The sequence below is a fragment of the Canis lupus genome, chromosome 11, assembly GCF_011100685.1.
Source record: "Canis lupus familiaris isolate Mischka breed German Shepherd chromosome 11, alternate assembly UU_Cfam_GSD_1.0, whole genome shotgun sequence".
Classification (NCBI taxonomy): Eukaryota; Metazoa; Chordata; class Mammalia; order Carnivora; family Canidae; genus Canis; species Canis lupus.
This window is the reverse complement of record NC_049232.1, coordinates 4,648,944-4,670,494: the sequence shown is the minus strand read 5'-3', so window position 1 is coordinate 4,670,494 and position 21,551 is coordinate 4,648,944. Positions and strand designations below refer to the sequence as shown.

The 21,551-nt window shown below is 39.9% G+C and overlaps 1 protein-coding gene across 2 annotated transcripts in view; it reads right to left on the bottom strand.

Annotated features, from left to right (window-relative positions):
- KCNN2 (potassium calcium-activated channel subfamily N member 2) overlaps positions 1–21,551 on the bottom strand; it is a 454,526-nt gene that overhangs the window by 21,775 nt on the left and 411,200 nt on the right. For both annotated transcript variants that reach the window (XM_038551827.1, XM_038551826.1), the window contains exons 4-5: positions 14,734–14,875; positions 1,577–1,687 (exon numbers count right to left, since the gene is read on the bottom strand). In XM_038551827.1, the coding sequence (XP_038407755.1) occupies positions 1,577–1,687; positions 14,734–14,875 (253 nt within the window). The remainder of the gene's footprint in view (positions 1–1,576; positions 1,688–14,733; positions 14,876–21,551) is intronic.

Sequence of the window (21,551 nt, the reverse complement as noted above, 5' to 3'; positions counted from 1 at the left end):
GAAATTTATAATGTGTAATCTTCACAATCAGATTATTTGGATCATACAAGGGACTCTATGGAAGAGTTCTTTTGATACTGCACAACTTTTGATTTTTAAACATGAATCCTACAGTACGGAACTCATCCAAACAAGCCTAGGATAAGATCTAAAAACGTATGGCTCCAATTTTGGATTATATGTGGACAAATAGTCTAAAAGTCATGTATTTGCATCTCCTGGTATATTTTTGAAAGTGATAAGAATCCCAGCCCTCCAATCAGTTCTGTACTTATGTCTCTCCTTGTGCTTTTCTGTAATATTACCCATGTTCGTGAGTTTGGAGAGTGAGAGGAAACTAGATGGGATACGTCCAGGCCAAGAGCATGGCGTCTACAATCGAGTGGCTGAGAACATCAAGAATGCATGTGGACCTTCCAACTGAAATAAAGTCACACAATAGTGTCTGACTTAGAAATGAACAAGGTAATTGGAATCCATGTTTCCATTTCATAAATAGAACCAATAAGCATAAATATTTGCAGAGAAATGACTGATCTATTGGGAAGTATTTACCAAGATAACTTTTAGGTATACAGACAAAATCAGAAGTGAGTAAAAACACTGAGAAATGGAACTCTGCTTCAATCTCCATGGCTTCTTTTATGGGTAAATTTACCAAATAACATTATATTTAGTTAATTCAGTGACAACCTGACTAGATTCTACTTTGGGTTATGCAGCAAGATGACACTGCTATAAAATAATTCTTTAATATCTGACCTTTTATTTTGGTTTCTCAAGTAACTATTAAGAGAAGCTGAAAATTTAGTGGAAGTGGGATACAAATCTTTTCCCTCTTTGAAATAATGACTTTGAACAAGTTATCTAAGTTCTCTGTTATCTAACCTCTCCACATTTCTAAAATGGGCATAATACTAGCACTTCCCTTATAGAGTTGTCTGAGGATGGAACTAGCTTCCATGGGTGACATGCTTAGAGCCAAGCTTTGCATAGAGTGGGTGCTCTGTAAACACTGGGATTACTGTTTTCTACTGTAGTTTTCCCATGGGGATGCTACACTTCATCTTTTGCACAGCCTTTAAATCACAGAAAGAGCCTCCTATCTCTGCTCCTACCTTGCTTGAGGTCCTAAAAGTCATTGGCTGGTTCTTATTGTTGTTGCAACCCCAGTCTTTAGAAGAGTGGTTCACAGAAGCTCAATAAAACATTGTTGAACCACTTTCCTGTAAAATTTCTAGATTACATTGACAGTGTGTTCCTTCCTACTTGATTACATATTGCAATGTCCCTTCTCATGTCCTGCAAACTTAAATGTTAAGTGTGCCTATTTATTGAGATTGATGTGATCTGTTTTTATTCTTTAGTAAATACCAAGGTCATCCAATTATTTCCTCCTTCACCTAAAGTTAGGATGAGTCTGTTCTCAATGTGAAAAAAATGGAACAGATTCCAAGAAGGCCTTAACTGGAAACCATGTCATTTTAGCTTCAGAGGTCAAAAGAAAAATCCTATTGCCCAACATGGAAAAACACACAATCATATTCCCTTTGAAGATCCAGGGATGATAACTCACTCTTTTAGTCAGCTGAGTATCCATCATGAAGTTGTGCACGTGTTTTTCTGCTTTGGTAAGTTCTAGCTTCCTTGCCACCACAGCGACCACCAGGGCTGTGCAACCAGCACCCTGAAAACCACAAGAGAAGAGAACCCCAACACATTATTACTTTTAGTCTCAGTGACATTAAAAAAAATCATAATTTTTAAAAATATTTTATTTATTCCTAAGAAACACAGAGAAAGAGGCAGAGACATAGGCAGAGGGAGAAGCAGGCTCCCCACAAGGAGTCTGATGTGGGGCTTGATCCCAGGACCTGAGCCAAAGGCAGATGCTCAACCACTGAGCCACCCTGTGCCCCCAAAACTGTTTTTCACCAAGTACAGAAGTATCTAGAGATAAAACTACAAAAACAACAAAACAACAACAACAACAACAACAACAACAACAACAACACTGTGGCATTTAATGCCTTCAACAAATATTACCAGAAATGCCTGGTCAGAAAGCACCAGCAGTCTGCCTGTAGGTGGGGATCTAAAACCTTAGTTCATTTATTTTAAGACCTAAAACATTGATATTTGAGTCAAACATATTTTAATCATAAGAAATAAGTAGTAAAGGAGCAACATGTGGAAATTTCAGAGATTTCTTAAAACATACACACAACAGAGCATTTCAGTTATATACCTAGAAGTATAATAGGAAACAATAATAACTGAATAAATGAATATAAATGCATGGAGTAGAAATGACAACTGTTCTCTAAAAAACAACATTGCAGAATCTTCCCTCAACATAAGACCAGAGGTCTTCAGGCCAACTAACTGTGTATGCAACACAGTGATTTGAACCTGGACAACCGAGCTATCTAGTGCTGAAGGTAAGGGATAACTATGCTATTCCTGATGTTTACCAGGACCAAGAAAGGCACAGGCTACTTTTATTTGGAGAAAGATCAGCAATGGCCCTTTTTAAATTATAGGCTGCTGTGTTGATCTCTTAGGAAGAGACAGGAGACACTGTGTGGTACCCCAGGGATTAGAGTCCTGCTGCTCCATGATCACGTGCATGAGGTCTAGGGTCTTCTTAACTCTTAGACCAGTGATCACATGCAGGGCCAGGAGGCAGGGCTGTGGTACCGCTGAGTACCCCTTAGGCAAAGTCATGCTGCTGCAGTCACCTCGTGGGTTCTGGGAACAGCCAACCTTGTGGGAGCAAAGGGAGCATCTGAGAACCTACCAAACAACAGGTTCGTGAAAGGTACGTGGGGCCATGTGGACAGAATCACTCCCCTGAGAGGACCACAGGACAATAGAGATTACCTGACTGTCTCAATAGACAGCAATGAAGGCAGAGTTTAGGCAGGAGCCCACTGAAGATGGACACCAACAGTGCAAGGTTACAATAGATGCGGATCTTTTAGCAGACTTGAATTTTCTTTAAAAAGATTTTATTTATTCATTTGACAGAGAGGGAGAAGGAGCAGAAGCAGGGGTAGCAGCAGAGGGAGAGAGAGAAGCAGGCTCTCTACTGAGCAGGGAGCCCAATGTGGGGCTTGATCTCAGGACCCCAGCATCATGACCTGAGCTGAAGGCAGAGGCTTCACAGATGAGCCACCCAGAAGCTCCCAGACTTGAATCTTTTTAAACTAGTTTTCTTTTTCTTTTTTATTTTATTATTATTATTTTTTAAATTTTTTTATTGGAGTTCAATTTGCCAACATATAGCATAACACCCAGTGCCCGCCTCAGTGCCCATCACCCAGTCACCCCAACCCCCTGCCCACTTCCCCTTCCACTACCCCTTATTCATTTCCCAGAGTTAGGTGTCTCTCATGTTTTGTCACCCTCACTGATATTTTCACTCATTTTCTCTCCTTTCCCTTTATTCCCTTTCACTTTTAAACTAGTTTTCAAAAGCATCCCCTTTGGCTATATAAAATAAGCCAAAATGGTAAGGTGCTCATTGGATAGCTATCCAAGAGAGCCCCAAATTCCCATAAGGGGACCTGGTTTTCCTCATTCCCAGTAAGTCTGAAAATCACTAATTATAAAAGCAACTCTGTGCCTTATAAACATGGTAGTCTCATCTTCAGTAGTGAATACTGAGGCATGGGATTTACTCATAGCATGTCCACATCCATAATTTGGCCATTTTGAAATTTTATTTCTATAATGCTTAAAGGCAGCATAAAATTTAAATAAGCAAGTCAGAAAATTAGATGCATTATTTGCTCCTATTTTTTAAAAAGGATCCACATTTGGGAACAAATTTAAGGGAGTGAAAGACTTATACTCCAAAAATTTAAGACACCAAAGAATACACAAATCGATAGAAAGATGTAGCTTGCTCATGAATTGGAGGAATTAAGATATCCATGCTATTCACAGTACTCTACAGATTCAGTATAATCCTTATCAAAATTTCAATGGTATTTTTCACAGACCTAGAACAAATGAGCCCCAAATTTTTATTTAACCACAAAAGACCTCCCAACAGCCAAAGCAATCTTGAGAAAGGAGAACAAAGCTAGAGGTATCATGCTCCCTGATCTCAAACCACAATACAAAGCTATAGTCATCAAAACGGTATGGTACTAGCACAAAAATAGACACACAGATCAATGGAACAGGATAGGGAGCACAGAAATAAACCTATGTTCTATGGCAAATTGACAACAAAGGTGACAAGAATAAAAAATGGGGAAAAGATAGTTTTTTTTGATAAATGGTGTTGGGAAAACCAGACCACTTTCTTATACCATCCAAAAAAATAAACTCAAAATGAATTCAAGACCTAGATGTGAGACCTGAAACCATAAAACTCCTAGAAAAATAACATAGACAGTAAACTCTTGGACATTACTCTGAGCAGTAAAATTTGGATTTGTTTCTTTAGGCAAGGGCAACACAAGCAAAACAAGAAATGAGGTAACATCAAACTAGAAAACCATCCACAAAGCAAAAAGCAATCTACTTAGTGAATGAAAATGATATTTGCAAATGATAGATCCAAGAAGAGGTTAATATCCAAAATATATAAAGAACTACAAAAAAAAAGAAGAAGAAGAAGAAGAAGAAGAACTACAACTCAACACCCTGAAAAACCAAATAACCTGATTAAGAATGGGTAGGGAACCCATATAGACATTTCTTCTAAGAAGACTTATAGATGGCCAGCAGACACACGAAAAGATGTTCAGCATCACTAGTCATCAGGGAAGTACAAACCAAATCCACAATGAAATACTGCCTTATACCTGTCAGAATGGCTAATACCAAAAAGACAGAAATAACAAGTGTTGGCAAAGATGTGGAGGAAAAGGAGCCCTTGTGTACTGTTGGTGGGAATATAAACTGGTGCAGCCACTATGAAAACCAGTATGGCAGTTTCTCAAAAAATTAAAAGTAGAACTACACACAATCCAATAATTCCACTTCTGAGTATTTATCTGAAGAAAACAAAAACAGTAATTTGAAAAGATATACACATCCCTATGTTCATTGTAGTAGTAAAGTAGCCTAGATACAGAAGCAACGTGTCCATCAGTAGATGAATGGATAAAGATGGTGTGTGTGTCTGTGTATGTATATATGTGTATATATACGTGCATGCATGCATACAATGGAATATTACTCAGCCATAAAGAATGTGCTCTTGCCATTCAACAACATGGATGGAATGAGAAGGTTCTATGCTAAGTGAAATAAGTCAGAGAAAGACAAATACTATATGATATCAGTATATGTGGAATTTTTAACAAACAAACACAACAGAAACACAAATAAATACAGAGAACAAACTTCTGATTTTAAAATAAATAGATCATGGGGATACATAGGAATACATTCTAAGGAATATAGTAAATAATATTGTGATGACTTTGTATGGTGACAGAGGGTAACTAGACTTGGGATCATTTCATAATGTATAGAAATGTTGGTTCACTGCATTATATGCTGAAACTAACATAGTATTATGTATCAAGTATATTTCAAGTTAAAAAGAAAAAAAGGATGGCCCTTGGAGGCATGTACATCTATTTTGTTCACTTGCAAACATTTGCCAAAAAAATCTAAATAGTTTCGGTGTACTGATAAGGGGCTAACCTACATCAGTGGATGGGATCAGTAGCCACTCAAGATGGCCATCCATACCTGACTACTGTAGTTAGCGTTTGTTTGAGATATATGGGATCACCTGTTGCAAGTTGCTCCAAGGGTGCTCGTCAGAGACTTATGAGAAATTCAAGAGCAGCTATGGTTTCTGAATAAGCAGAGAATGTAAAAATCGGAGGGGCTTCCACTGCTTAGGGAGAGAGAGCTGTGAGCGGCAGTTGGCACTCAAAGTTGAATATTGTTCTCCCCTGGCAGGTGGCCCATGCTGAGATCCTTCTGGAAAGAAATCAACATTCTAACAGGAGTGGAAAATCACTGGTATCAAGAGCCTTTGAAAGTCGATTTTTATTTGTGTTTATTCTTGGGCTTTTTTTTTTTTTTTCCTTCCTGATACTGGCCCATTCCCTCGTGGAGTGTTCTCTAGCTCACCAAAAGTCTTGTGCACTAAAGTGAGTACCTCTGTTGCAAATTGCAGAAGCAGGTGAGTCTGACAATTTAGGAATTATTCAAATTCTTACCTGTATCTGTTACTCCATTATCCTAACTGTACCCTTTAAACGGTATCTGAAGGGCCACTTAGAAACCTCCTTCTGTTCAAATATGGTCACGCCTTTAGTTTTATTTTAATTAGGGAAACCATAAACTCCTATGCCCTCAAGTCCTTAATATTTATAAAAGGATTCCAAGTGTATAGAATCGGGTTTCAAAAATGTAACTTTAAAAAAAAATTTAGAGGTATACAAAATGAGGCCTGCTCATCCCTGAAAGCTTTCTGGGGTCAAAGGAAATCCCTGCCCCCATTAATGGTTGTACTGATTTTATTGTCCATCCAGTTCCCTGAAGTGAACACAAATGAAAGTAAACATGCTTTTACAACATTTTCTCCAAAGCTTGTCGTCATCACAATGGATGTAGAAACAGTTGGGATGAACATATGTTACTCTCTGAAATGAAGATCTCTGTATGCCTTTAACAAGATGAGTCATATTCCTTTCACCAAAGTCAGAAAATGTATCCTGGTTACTTGTCTCCCATTTCATTTACATTATGATGGAAAAGCGAAGCAAATCATTGGCCTATCCCTTCAAGATACTTTGGCATCTAAACACCACGTGAAGAAAACACAGTATGTTTATGAAGCTAATAGATTCAAGGTAGATGTAGAGGTTCTCCTTAGCTGGTGTATCATCTTTCCTTCTAACAAATTAAATGTTGCAAGAGAGAGAGGAAGGAAGGAGAGGTCTTGTCCTTAGGAGGTATCATTACTAACGCCCATTGCCTTAACCAGATCAAAGCAAACAAATGACAATCAGCAGAAGCAGAGGTTGAGCCCCAATACCTAGAGAGTCTGAGCTGCTGCCAAATGAAAACACAGTCTTTTCTCCACTCTGCATTTCCTCATCCTAGCACAAAAATTGTAAGCCATGTTGGGCCCCAGAATGTTCAGAAAGAAGTTCATCTTCCCCAAGATCATTTTAATACATGATGCTTGAAAAATCAACATCCTAGTCATTTTACTTCAGGTCACCTGGCTATGCTCATCCTGCACATACTTTCAAGAATCATTTTGGAAAACCATTTTGGGAGCAAGCTTTAACAATTTAATAATGCAAGCAATGGAGAAGGGAAGTTCCTTTAAGAGCACACTGGGTAAAGGTTTTGATTCTTACTTAAAAAGGCAGCTGCCAGAGATTTAACATAAATACTGAAATGTGTAATTTTCTTTTAGAAATTCCAGAATCCACACCCTCACCAAGAATGACTAATGAAAAAATGCTAGTGTTCAAAATACTCTAGTGTTAAATTAGTTATCCTCCTGCAAGTCTTATACTAGCTCCTAAAAGCTCAAACTTTCAGTGTGACAGCCAATTTGTTCAACTAACAGTAATTAAAATTTATCAAAATATAGTCAATTTGAAAAAAATTGCACTTTTCCCCTAAAATACATCCAAATTAATAAAACAGCTTTAAGACCGGTTAACTTTCATTTAAAAATATCTCCATATCCTCCAAAAGGAAGGTAAATGAGTCTTTGGCAATAACTGCCCATTTTTCTGTCTCTGGGGTTGACTGATTCAATATCACGGAATAATAAACACATTTTACTGCATTTATTGTCTGATGTTTTCTTTTTTATGCAAATATGTCCACCAATCACTTCTGGCAAATAAAATTCTATAAAACACTCAGCTTTATTATTATGTCCCACTGGAATTCTGCAAGATCTCCTCAGGTCATGAAAGTCAACAACAGTCAAGATAATTTGGAAGATAAGTGGCCCAAGTTTCTTTAAAGACAAGTCGGTATTTGCTGTTAGGAGGGCAGAAGTCAAGTCCAATGTCCTCATCCAGGAGAAGAGGGGACGAGAGAGGTGTGTGTGTGTGTGTGTGGTTTTCTGAGGTCAGTGAAAAAACCTATACCTGGAAAACCCCAATCTCCTTTGGAGTGATTTGCTTGTTCAGCTCATTCTTGTACTTGGATGACTGGAAAGAAAGAAGTGGTGCATAAACCTGGTCATCAACCATGAGTCATGCCTGGGTTTAAATCTCCTTATTAGCAATGGTGCCAGCATGAGCGCATGTATTTTAAAGATGGGAAGGGTAGCCCTGCTGCCAAATAAAAATGCTGAGAGTTGAGAAAAATTAGGTGGAACTGCAGAGTCAACATGTCAAAAGCTAGAAGGTCACCACAACTTCCAACACCACTTGTCTGGACCTGGAAGAAAGCAGCTATTATATTTCTTGCAAAATATTCCTAGGGAGAAATGAAGGTCCTTCAGGAATTGGTGGGGATTTTGGTCTTAGGACTGACAAGGCCCATCCTCCCCACCTGCTCCTCTGCACAAAACAAACTATTCTAAGAATTTAAAGATAGGCTTTCCTCACTGAGCCTTTATTTGATGAGATTCACTAAACACATGTAAACCAAAAACTTTTTCAAAGTTATTATTGGAGATTATCAAGTTGTTATTTGATATTAAGCACCTTATGTCAAATTATATTAAGACCTATAAAAAGGATTCTGGGGTGGATTGTTTTGTTTTGTTTTTGCTTATTCACACAGCAATATCAAGAACTGACTTTAGTTTCTCAGGATATCTATGTCCACTGGCAGAGGGAAAAAAAAAATCTCCAAATAGAGAGACAGTAGCATGAATAAGTAGCACGAATATAACCAGATCTGAGGTTTAGCCCTCCTGAATACCATTTTCTTTATAAGCTTTGGCTAATGTATCTGTGTTCTGGAATATTCTCTGAGTGAAGAGTGTAGGGTTCCTACCCTTCAGAATGAAAATTGACCTCTGACGATTGACTGAGGTGCCATGTAACCTCAAATCAAGACCTTTCAACACTGGGTAATATGATGGCAGCAGGATTATTATCCAAAGGTCTCATCCTAAGATGGTATACAAGTTCCCTGAATAAAATTGAACAATTCACTGGTGCTGTGATTTTTACATTGTTAAGAACTGCAGAAATGGTTGGAGAAAACCTTAATCATGCTTCTGAAGTGGACTCACTTGTGTTCAGGGATCCATGGGGGACCACTTATCAGATAATAATCCATGTCCCAAGGATGGGGCAGATAATACTTCACATTTTAAGGTAACTTTGCCAAAAAATCTAGTCATCTATATTCTAGTTAAAGGGCCCGCAAGAGATGCCATAATACTACAGAGTAGACAAGCAAAATGACAAGTGACTAAATGACACTGCATTCTCATATAAGACAAGAGATACTCTTTCACCAATGAAGCTCTATTCTCCTCTTGAAACAATCCTATATATTCCCAAGCAAGGGGAAATTAAAGCTTTCAGCATGTATTTTGTCTATACATACAGATATGAAAGGGTAGATAGGATAACTTTTTAAATGCTAAGCAAAACAATTACCTTCTCTACATCAAGTTAAGATAATGAGAAACCAGCTGACAAAACGCTATGACACCAATGATCTAACAACGCTGTTTGCCCAACTCCTTCAACCAACAAAATAAAGCCATTTAGAGCTCATCGCACTGGTTGTCGTGACGTCTACACTAATGAAGTGTCAGGGCCTCGGGAGGACCCCACAGAAGGAAGACAGATGAATAAAGAAAAAAACCTTCATGTTTTCTCTGGAAGGCTGATGAGTGACTATTATGCAATCCTGTGAGTTCATATTTTTAAAATACTGTCCAGGAGAGAGGAAGTGATCTTTGTCTCTTCAGCTTTACTATTAGGTAGGTCTTGGTGGAGGAAACTTGTGCTGGACTTGTCTGATCTATCACAGTATAATACTTGCATCTAAGATTGTCTTACTTTAGCATTACCATCATTATCTGTGTAGGACATTGCAAACAGTGCTGTAAAAACAAGAAAAGCTTTGCACAACTGTCTTGGATTCACAATTGACATCTCGGACGAGGAGAGGTTATTTTTTGATAAGGCCATTTGTTTGTCTCTTAGAATATTCTGGAGAATTCTGTCTCTTCGCCGTTTAACAATAGATTTCTGCCCAGAGCACTGCAGATTAATCTTAATGTCCTTGGAACCCAAAATATCACTCATGACACAAATCAGCTATTTAAAAATTTTAAATTATAGTTTAATTTTGGGTTTTTAACTAATGAAATGTGAACATCTAAGAAGGTGCCATGAAGTAATTCACTAGTTTCAGGAGTTTTCTGAAAAAAGGCAGTGCTCATTTCTTTATGTGTACATTTTGAAATGGGAAAGCTTTATAGATGTTAACATTTGGAATGACTGTATCTTAGGTCAAAATAAAAAAACACACACACATAAAGCTATAAATTCTATCAATTTCATAAACACAAGAACCAGAAAATTCAAATATAAAAGAACACAGAGAAATATAGCACTTCAGAGATAATATACAAGATGATTCAGGGATGACCCTGTCCTTTCTCAAGAGTGTTGTAAATTGTGCTTCTTTTTCACAATTTAGTAGGGACCAGATGGAGAGAGAGAGAGAGAGAGAGAGAGAGAGAGAGACGGCCCATGGGAAATCTGACACTGCATTTTACCTAAACAGGCATTGCAAAAGCCCAAGGGGGAATAGGGAAATAAATGCCTGAAATAAAAGGAAGTCATGTCTGGTTTAGATAATCCCAAAGAGACAAATTGGTATTTAAATTTCCTGAAAGCAAAAGCAAAAAAAAAAAAAAAAAAAGTATCTGGCAAAACACATTTCATCTTAAGGAAACTAACCATTTCTGTGGGCTGTGAAAACAAGTTAGCTTCTTCTATATATCTTTACTGTCAGCCAAACACTCTCCATACCAGTTTGTAGGTAACCTGCAGCCAAGCACTGTCAATACCCAGGAAATTTATGGGAAAGTGTCAGCTCCTGGATCTCTGATGCCTGATTCCATAGGAAGTTGCTTGGTCTAGGGATAGACACAATCCAACTCCATGCAGTGTTTTGTGTAAGTTAGCTCAAGATTACTAAATTTCTCTACATGCAAATAAGCCATTTTTGATGGGGCCAATTAAGAAATAAGTCTGTTCGAAGGGGGACATGAACTCCAATATTTACAGCATCAATGTCCACAATAGCCAAACTATGGAAAGAGCCCAGATGTCCATCAACAAATGAATGGATCAAGATGTGGTGTATATATACAGTGGAGTATTACTCAACCATCAGAAAGGATGAAATCTTGTCATTTGCAATGACATGGGTGGAACTAGAGTATTATGCTAGTTAAATAAGTCAGGCAGAGAGGATAAATACCATATGATTTCACTTCTATAAGGAATTTAAGAAACAAAACAGATGAACATAGGGGAAGTGAAGGAAAAATAAAATATAAAAACAGAAGGAGGCAAAGCATGAGAGACTTAACTATAAGGAACAAACTGAGGGTTGTTGGAGGAGAGGTAGGCGACATGGGGTAACTGGGTGATGGGCATTAAGGAGGGCACGTGATGTGATAAGCAGTGTGTGTTATATGCAACTGATGAATCACTGAATACTACCTCTTAAACTGATAATACACTATATCCTAACTAAATTCAACTCAAGAAAAAAGTTTTTTAAAAATCTGGTCTGTTCCTTACACAGGAAATGGAGTGGAGCTACTCAGCCTAAGAACAGAGTGTCTGTTTCATCATCATTCTAGAGGGCAGCGATGAGGTCACTGTGAATTTCAGGGCACATACCACCTTTGTTTTCATACTGAGTAAAAGTTGATTATAACTTCTATTTTTTCTGTAAAGTAGGATCAGTAGCGAAACTTAAGCAAATAAGTAGTTCAAGTAACTAAATAAATGATTTGTGCTGTCAGGTGAAGCTGTGGAGACTGTAAGGACGAAGAAAAAAAGCGAGGAAAGCTAGAAGTAACAAGAAGATCTGGGCAAGGTTAATCTCAAACCTGGTTCTGATCCACAGCATATTAAGCTATTTGCATAAGCCCTGAGTCATACCTGATTCAACAATAAAAAGAAGGGGGGGGGGGACACCTTACCAAAAAGGAACACCAAGGAAATTGTTTCTAAGAAGCTTAAGGGGAAAGACTCTGCAATTAGCAGTTCTGTTTTTATAAATAGCATCATTCATGTCCCTTGTGGGCTTGTTATGGCCCTCCAAAAATACATCCCTGCAAATTTTATTTCCCAAAGCATTATGCTATATAATAAAATGCTATTTTCTGAGGAAAGAAGACGAAGTGATCCAATAGTTAACAGGACAGACCATATCCATCGTCATGAAAAACCAAGTTCGTTAAAATGCACACAACTATATTTTTCTTTTATAAGCAAACAATGTTAAATGATAAACCCAGATTATATTCTTGACAACTGGGACTTGAAATTGGCATCTTGTTACTTCTGGTGACCTTAAAATTGGCCCCAGATTTTATTTTCACATCTAGCTACCTTATCCCTGGTCAGTACTACCAAGTGGGAGAAGAACGTTCCCACTCCATCTATGCCATGGGCACTCCAGCTAGCTCTAACTCTTGGAACAATCTTCCGAGGCAGCTGCTACAAGGGTACAGGCTGCCCTGGCTACCATTCAAAGGCCCTCCCGTGGAGAGCTTATCCCTCTGCTGCCAACCTGGGGGTGGACACAGTGGAGGCATTGGGAGGGATGCCTAACTTCAGAAATTCTGGGAATTTCCTGCTTAAGGAGCTCCTGGTACCAGCTCTCATATCCTGATGTCAGCAGAAAACCAAAGAAGCATCAAGATAATGCTTTTCGCTGTAACCAAACTATAAAAAAGCAGAGGAGGAATAAAGAGAACCTGGGTCACTGAACACAGAGCATCGACTGGAAGCTACACCTGGCTTAAACATTTCAAAGTTCATTCACACTGCATTATGATAAATTTGAGACAATTTGCTGCCCTCCCATCTTGATCTACCTAAAGCACATGTCACAAACTAGTCCTGGTCAAGTTGTAATATGTAAGGAGTAGGGATCATGTCTGTACCTGCTCTGCCTCCCAGAAGAGCAGTGGCATGCCGGGCATCTGGGTGGCTCAGTCAGTTAAGCATCTGACTCTTGATTTCAGCTCAGGTCATGATCTCATGGGTCATGAGGTTGAATCCCACATTGGGATTCCCACTGCTTGGTATTTGCTCTCTCCCTCTCCTCTCCCTCTCTCTCTACCCCTACCCCCGACTCATACACTCTCTCTAAATCAAGCAATCAATCAATCAGTGACATACCATCACAGGCAGCAAATCCTTCTCAAGAGCTCCCCAAGACCTGGCCTCCTATCCCAGCCTCATGCCATTCCACTTCCCTACCTGACTCTGTGCACTCCTGGCCCAGTGGCCTGGCTCGAAGGTCCTCCTTGACTCACTACCTTCAAATATTTCCTCCTTCTGGATGCCTACCTTTGCCTAAAGCCTACCTTAGCTTTACAAGTCAACTTTCCAGGAATAGAAAAAGGAAAATATTATTTTTAAAAAGATTTTATTTATTAATTCATGAGAGACACAGAGAGAGAGAAAGGCAGAGACACAGGCAGAGGGAGAAGCAGGCTCCATGCAGGGAGCCCGATGTGGGACTCGATCCCAGGTCTCCAGGATCACACCCTGGGCTAAAGGCGGCGCTAAACCACTGAGCCACCAGGCTGCCCAAAGGAAAATATTATTAAGAAAATCATAAGGAAAACACATTTACTGTACTTTACTGTACTTATTGGGGAAAAATCTGCATATAAGCAGCCCCATGCAGTCCAAACCCTTGCTGTTCAAGGGTCAACTATAGTCTAATTCGTTTAGTGAGAAAATGCAACTCTTCAGCCCTTCAACACACTTCAAAGTAGGTTATTATGATCCACATTTTGCAGGTAAGGGAAGTAAGTTTTTTTTTTTCTTTTTTAAAGATTTTATTTATTGGAATGTCTGGGTGGCTCAGTGGTTGAGTGTCTGCCTTCGGCTCAGGGTGTGATCCCAAGGTCCTGGGATCGAGTCCCATATCAGGCTTCTTGCAGGGAGCCTGCTTCTCCCTCTGCCTTGGTCTCTGCCTCTCTCTCTCTGTGTCTCTTATGAATAAATAAATTTTTTAAAATAAATATTTTATTTATTTGTGAGAGAGAGCGAGAGCATGAGCAGGGGAGAGGAGCAGAGGAAGAGGGAGAAGTAGGCTCCCAACTGAGCAGGGAGCCAGACATGAGGCTCGATCCCAGGACCCCAGGATCATGACCTGAGATGAAGGCAGGTACTCAACTGACAGAGCCACCAAGGTGCCCTGGGAAGTAAGTTTCAGAGAAGATAAATCTACTCAAATTTACATAGCTAGCAGGACAACAGCAGAATCCTTTGAAATGAACTTCCTGGTTAGAGCTGAAGCTCCAAGACCAGATTTGCTCACCAAAATTAGTACATCTTCCACAAAGAGCAACCCAGCAGCACTGCATGGTTAATGGAGCTGCAGCACGGTAAGAACGAAGATGAAAATCAGTGATGTTTTCTCCCAACCTAGACCTGATTATTCATGCTTCGCTGCTTGCTGTCGGGCAACCAAAAGCTTATGATCACATGGAATGCCTTCATGATCTAAGAGTATGAGTAAAAGAAACAAAATAAAGAGACTTACCATAATTCCAGTAAGCAAACAGACTCCTTTCCCACAGTATGTGTTAGGTACCATGTCACCATAACCAATGGAGAGAAAAGTTATTGATATCAACCACATTGCTCCAAGGAAGTTGCTAGTAACATCCTGTTGATCATGGTACCTGAAAAACAGCAAACAGAGTGCCAGGCCTTTATAATTAATCTACAGTAGGGCTGCCAAGGGCAGTTGGATGCAGACCAGAGATTTCACTAAGTAGTTTCTATAAACTGATCTGTGTGGAGGTTTTCTTTCCCTCCCTCCCTCCTTCCTTCCTTCCTTCCTTCCTTCCTTCCTTCCTTCCTTCCTTCCTTCCTTCCTTCCTTCCTTCCTTCCCTCCTTCCTTCCTTCCTTTTTTTCCTCTTTCTTTTTAAAGATTTTATTTATTTATTCATAAGAGACACATAGAAAGAGGCAGAGACACAGGCAGAGGGAAAAGTAGGCTCCATGCAGGGAGCCTGATGCAGGACTCGATCCCGGGACTCCTGGATCACGCCCTGGGCTGAAGGCAGGCGCTCACATCCCTATGTGGAGGTTTCCAAACCTCAGTCTTATGTGTAAATACAATTGAGGTTCTACCCAAGCAGTATGATGGACATCAGAAAGTTTCTCAACGTGAAAAAGTCTGAAAGAGAAACCATAAAATACGACAACTGCTTCTCTCACTGGTGTAAACTGATAAATGCACATTTGTCTCTAAACTCTGCCCAGACCTTGCTCATGGCTCATCATTCCTTGATGCCCACCCGTGTGCCTAACTTAGGGGATGCTACGCAGTACTGCATGCAATCTGCAACCCACAATCTCTCCACGCACCCTCACAGTAGCTGCAACCCTGAGACTCCCTCTGCTTAGACTGTCCTATTCTACCTTTATTTCCATGATGGTCCAACCCCTAGTCAGCCTTCCACTTAAATGCAGGGGGGGGAGCGTCTTCCATCTGCTCTTATCCAAGACCCTCCCCCACACTCCCTCAGCATCCTGCATCTTCCTCCATCACCGGTCAATACTGCAACTGTTGACCTGGAGGTACGCGCTGTCTTCCTTAAAGACACAAAATGTGCCAATGATTGCATAGTCCCTGCCCAGAACCCGAGATTAATAGAACTTACAGCCTCACACTTACACACAGGAAGCTTGTAGTCAGAGAGAGGGAGAGAGGGGTACATTTATCCTAATTGGTCTTGGTGCTATCAAGATATTTGTGGTGAGGAGGAGGGTTTTAATATCAGAAACAGATACTCTATGATGTTTAGTTTAAATCAGCAGTGACCCTGGCCCATCATGGGAACACTGTTGTCCACCATGCATACAACACTGAGGCCACGTAAGTTGGTACCTGGAAGAACTTGCCCTGGATGCATGTTCTATGTCATTGAGGCAGAGTGGCCCTCCTCTGGTCTCTGTGGCAGTCAGACCCCAGACTGGTCACCAGAGGCATTCTCGGCTCTTTGCCCTTCTCCTAAGGACTGCCTTCCTTCCCAGCTGCCAGACACCACTGGAGAGGGTTTTCCTGTCCTCATGCCTTGCTCTCCAAAGCGTGCTAAAAATCTCCTACCTTGCACTCGCACACGCGTGCGCACATGGGTGCGCACACACACACACACACACACACACAGCTTACTCAAGGGCATCCTGTGAGCCACTGGTGTTCGGAGGGCAGAAACCCTCACTGTTTTCCCCCAGTGAAATGTCACCGACCCAGCTGTGGGGTCCCTTCTTCCCAGAATGGCCAGGCAGAGGGAGGTCAAAATGCATTCCTCACTTTCCGGGAAGACAGAAGAGCGCATTTACCTGGGAAACTTTGTTAAGTACCCTGTGCACAGGGTGATGTGATCCGTGGCACACCTGAGTTACAACATGGGCTGAAAGGCTCTGTGAACTGCTTTGGGGGCATGCTGTGCCTCAGTAATAAGACTTCTGTGGGAGAATGTGGTATTTATTTTAAATAAGACCCTCAGAAGCTTTAGCTTATAACTCTTTCATGATACCGGGGCTCTCTATTGAGTATCCTTCATCAAGCAAATTGCCTAAAACAGGGAATGCATTACCCAATAGAGAGAAAGCAAGAGCATCCATTCCCTACTCAAATTTTAATTGTAATACAAAGCTTCTTCACCAAGGATGATCTCCAGAAAGATCGGACACATTTAAGAGCTGAAGACACTATTTCATTGATGTATATAAAATATTTGTGATGTTCAAGCCTTGACTTGCATTGTCTCATTTTCCATTACTACTTGGAGACCTTGGTAACCCTTTTGGCTGAAATACCTCCTGTCTTTACCCTCTCTATATCCACAAAGTATCCTCAGTAGCTCAGAAAAATGTGGTCATGTCCCAGCAAAACCCTCAAGTTATTGGGGTGAGCAGAGTGAGCAGAACACATCTGAAAGGCACAAGAGACTACGAAGAAGAGTTTGAGATTTAAAACTGTAAGCAAAGGGTCTCTAAGGGGAACCTTCATGGCTGGTGTCCAAATCTCAGTTCTAGCATGGGTGTGGAAATCTTCCCAATCCGTTCCCTCTGAAACACTTTTGACTTGGTTTCCAAAGTTTGGAGAAGTAAACAATTTTGAAAATTGCACTAAAAAGCATTCACTAGAACACTGAGGCAAGCCAATGCCTCTTTAGTTGCTGGCTTTAATACACAAGTTGTAAATACACAAATTTCTCCCATTCTCATCTGTCTCTTTGCAAAGACTCTCAAGCATGATGCCATTCTGTCAATATTTATTACACCCTATGCACATTCTTTGGGGCCAGACACTGTCATCCTATAGCAGAGGGCCTACTTAGAAATAAACTTTCTAAGAATTGGTATTTTAGGGGTTTGGGACTCCATGGTAAATCATCCTTTTTTTTTTTTTTTTTTTTTTTTTGGCTTATGAAATAATAAACCTGCCTGAAAGTAGCTTAGAATGGAAAAATAACATCTCAGACTAATGTTTATGTTACATTCAGACATACTTAGTTGTGAACAGTCAAGAGGGAGATAATTAGGGAGCTGCATCAGACACTATTTGAATAATCAAGATTTCTTTCCTGGCAACTCAAATATTAAACTTATCGGCAGGATGATATTATCGCTTAGAACACTGCCAGGTTTGGCATTATGCCAGATTCACACCACTGTGAGTGATTATTATGCATAACTTAAACGCTAAAGAAAAATTTCAAGACATTTTTACAGATGTTTACTTCACAAACTTAACTCAGGCAATTGCAAGCTTCTTCAAAGTCCAACTTCTGATCAATATGAATACTTAGTTAAGTAAAAATAGGACAAATAAGATTAAAATTAGAGCATGGAAGGCCTGATGATCTCAGGGTTTTAAAATAAGAACTCTGAGGTTTAGAAAGAAGACTTACTGCATTGTTTTACTGCAGTGCACACTTCATAGACATAAAGGTTGTGAGATCAGCTTTGAGGTTTGAAAAGAAGCAAAATATTCCTTTTCTTAAGTTTCCATTCATTTTTTTCATTGTTGACTGTGGGCCTACCACTTTTTCTTAAATATGGCAGTTTTCTATAATATTTGTTTAAATTTGCCAGGGTAATCTTTCCAAGGGCATTAGGAACTTCTTCCCTAAACGAGGCAGACCCTGCCCTATGCCCCTAACTACCCTCCCCCCAGTACCTTTCCACAAACAATAGGAGCTTTGGCCACAGGAATGGCTGGCACTTATTGCCATCCTCTTTCATGGTTTTGTTGGCAGATGTGTTTTCTTCTTCCTGGAAACAAACTCACCCCATCCTAGCCTTGATTTATACTTTGAGAATCTTGTCATCTGTCTCCTTTTCCAGACTCCACAGAGTTTTTTGGGTAACATGGTACTCCAGGCTGCTCCTCTCTCTGCAGAAGTCTCTTGCTGAGACCTCTAACACTCTCAACCAATGTTAACCTTGGCTATAAGACATGTAGTGTATAATTTGCTCATCTAACGTGCCCCTAGAATCTTAATGATGAAGAATTTGAGGACAAAAATTATGTCTTTATTGAATTAATTACCGTGGCAATAGGAAACATTTGTCCTCAAATTGACATGCCTTTGTGGCCATATGCTAGGCCTTCAGGATCAGATACACAGGGATACAAAAAGGGGACGAAAATGGGTCTTGCCCATCAATCAACATGAATCAGATTTGTCACATTCTCTTCCAAGATCTGTGTGCAACTTATAAGGTATTTTTTTCACTTATAAAAATAATTCAACAATGGAGTTTAAGAGTGACAAACGATGTTCATTAATCTTTTTCTATTAAACATACCATTAATACTACAAATGGCAAAAAGATCTCATCTCAGTTGTCAGCTCTGATCTCAAATGCTAGCCTTGGTAGTGGAGTAAAAAACATTATGAAAATTTAAATGCATGTGATTAATCCACCATCAGTTCTCTCCTGTGAATTCATCTTTCTCTCTGAAGATACCACTAAAAGGAAAGTAAGGCAATAACTCCACAAGAGTAAGGTATAACTCCTCAAAAACAAAAAGAAAGGAAGGGAAAAATCAGAGGATGAAAAATAACATATTTTTATATAAACCAAAGAACACGGGCAATTCTGTTTCCAGCCAAGAAAGACTAACAAGGGACTGCATCTATACTGCCTCCTGAAACAACTACAAAACCAGACAAAGTATTTGAAACAACAGTTAACAAGACATAGATCATCAACTAATAAAGGACAATGATCCCTGAGAGACAGTAAAGTACCAAAGTGGTAATACAGTTGCGCTGGCTTACTACCTGAAAAAAATCCCCAGGATGCAGCTCAGGGAGGGAAACTGGGCAAGCCCAAAGGTCTCCCCAAGTTCAGGGACAGAGCTGGAAATCCAGGGAGGCTAGCAGTTCACAGGACCAAAATCCAGAGAGCATAAATCTGCACAGAGGGAGATCCAGAGGTCTGCACAAAGGTCTCCTCAATTATTCAGCTGAGGACTGATCAGTACTTGGATGTAAGACCCCAATGCTGGAGAAACTGAAGTATTATTTGCAAAATGGTTCAGTATCACTTGAAGATAGGTTGTAGTAAGTGGTATAATGTCAAGTGAAGAGAATATAATTGAGTTACAGTGTACCAAAGTGTATAGGTATGCTGGAACCCTCAAGGAACCATTAAAATAATACCTCAGAGAGTAATAACTGATAACACAGTAAGGATAGAATATGGAGAACATATGGGAACAAACAGAAAAGAAACAGCCAGAGGACAGATTTATCCAAGCACATCTGTAACTGTATTAAATATAAATGGCCTAAATACCTCCAATTAAAAGGCACAGATTGTCAGAGAACCCAAGGATGGTTCACAATTTGGAGAAACCTGTTATCATGCAGAGTGGGTAAGATCCAAAGTTGAAAACAGACAGCTGATGATGTCTAAATACATTGAACAATAGATGCCCAGGTGCCTGTCCCTGTCTGGTACTACCAGACAACTAACAGGAGACAGGAGTTTATTCTCTGGGGATAGACTGGAGATTCTGACCCAGGGTCCAGTGAAGATCAGGAAAGATGTTTGGGGCTTGAAAACATGGGGATTGAATTCAAGTTTCCAAACTGAACAACAGCACCTCTAGTTTCCTTTCTTCACTCTGTATCCCCGACCCTATAATACAATTCAATAATAGAACACACTATTACAGAGAAAGAATATTTTCCTTTGGAGAAACAGAACAGTTTCAGTGAAGAAAAGAGATTCATGTATAAACATCAAGGATTCCCTAATGAAAAATGCAGCTTTCTACTTGTCCATCCTACAGGAAGTTTCACCACACAATGAGCTCCTCTCCTCACAAAGAGCTTCCAATTTCCATTCCTGAAAGTGAAAGATCTGCAAATAATTGACACACATTTGCAGTATATTCTCTGTAGAAAAGATACAGACAAAAAAGAGGAGGAGCAAAGAAAATAAAAAAGGAAGAAAGGCAAGAAGGAAGGGATGGAAGGAGGGAGGAAATGAATAATCATAATATAAGAAGAATATAAATTAGCAGAAATCTCCCAGAAAGTAGATCGAAAAGACAAGGGTAAAAGAAGGAAAAAGATAAATTCTCAGAGAATCAACACAGAGGGCCTAACAACTGAATTTCCAGAGCAACACAGAAAGTGGAGGGAAAGAAATGCAAATATTCTTTTATTTCTTTGGTTTTCCAGGAAAACTCGAGGGCAGGCATCTCTAAGGTTCTAGTTAGTATCTGCACACAGAATAAGAAAAGACCCATGCTATTGGGAGTGGAGGTGGTTGCATTAAGTTTTTAAGTATTATGGGCAGCCCGGGTGGCTCAGCGATTTAGCACCACCTTCAGCCCAGGGCGTGATTCTGGAGACTGGAGATTGAGTCCCACATCAGGCTCATTGCATGGAGCCTGCTTCTGTCTCTGCCTCTCTCTCTCTCTCTCTCTGTGCATGTCTCATTAAAAACAAAAACAAAAACAAAAATAAAAAAAAACAACAAAAAAAAACCTTTTAAGTACTAGGAATAAGGAGATCTTAAAGAGTTTCAAATGGGGCGGGGGGGAACGGATCACAGCTTAACAATGGTTGCCTCTAACAGGATTTAATTGTTTAAGTTTTGTGTGTGAATTGGGAGAGGGGACACAATCTATTTCTCCTGGATTTATAGAGGAGAGGGATAAACAATTTGGGAGAAGGAACTGAAGAGGCGCAGCTCAGCCCCACTGTCTGCTCTGCTTGCCCACAGAGCAGGCATCTCTGGCTCTCTATGTGGTCAGTTCCCCAGGCAGGGGTGACTCTCCCAGATTATGAGGCGTACCTACAACTCCATTGACTTCA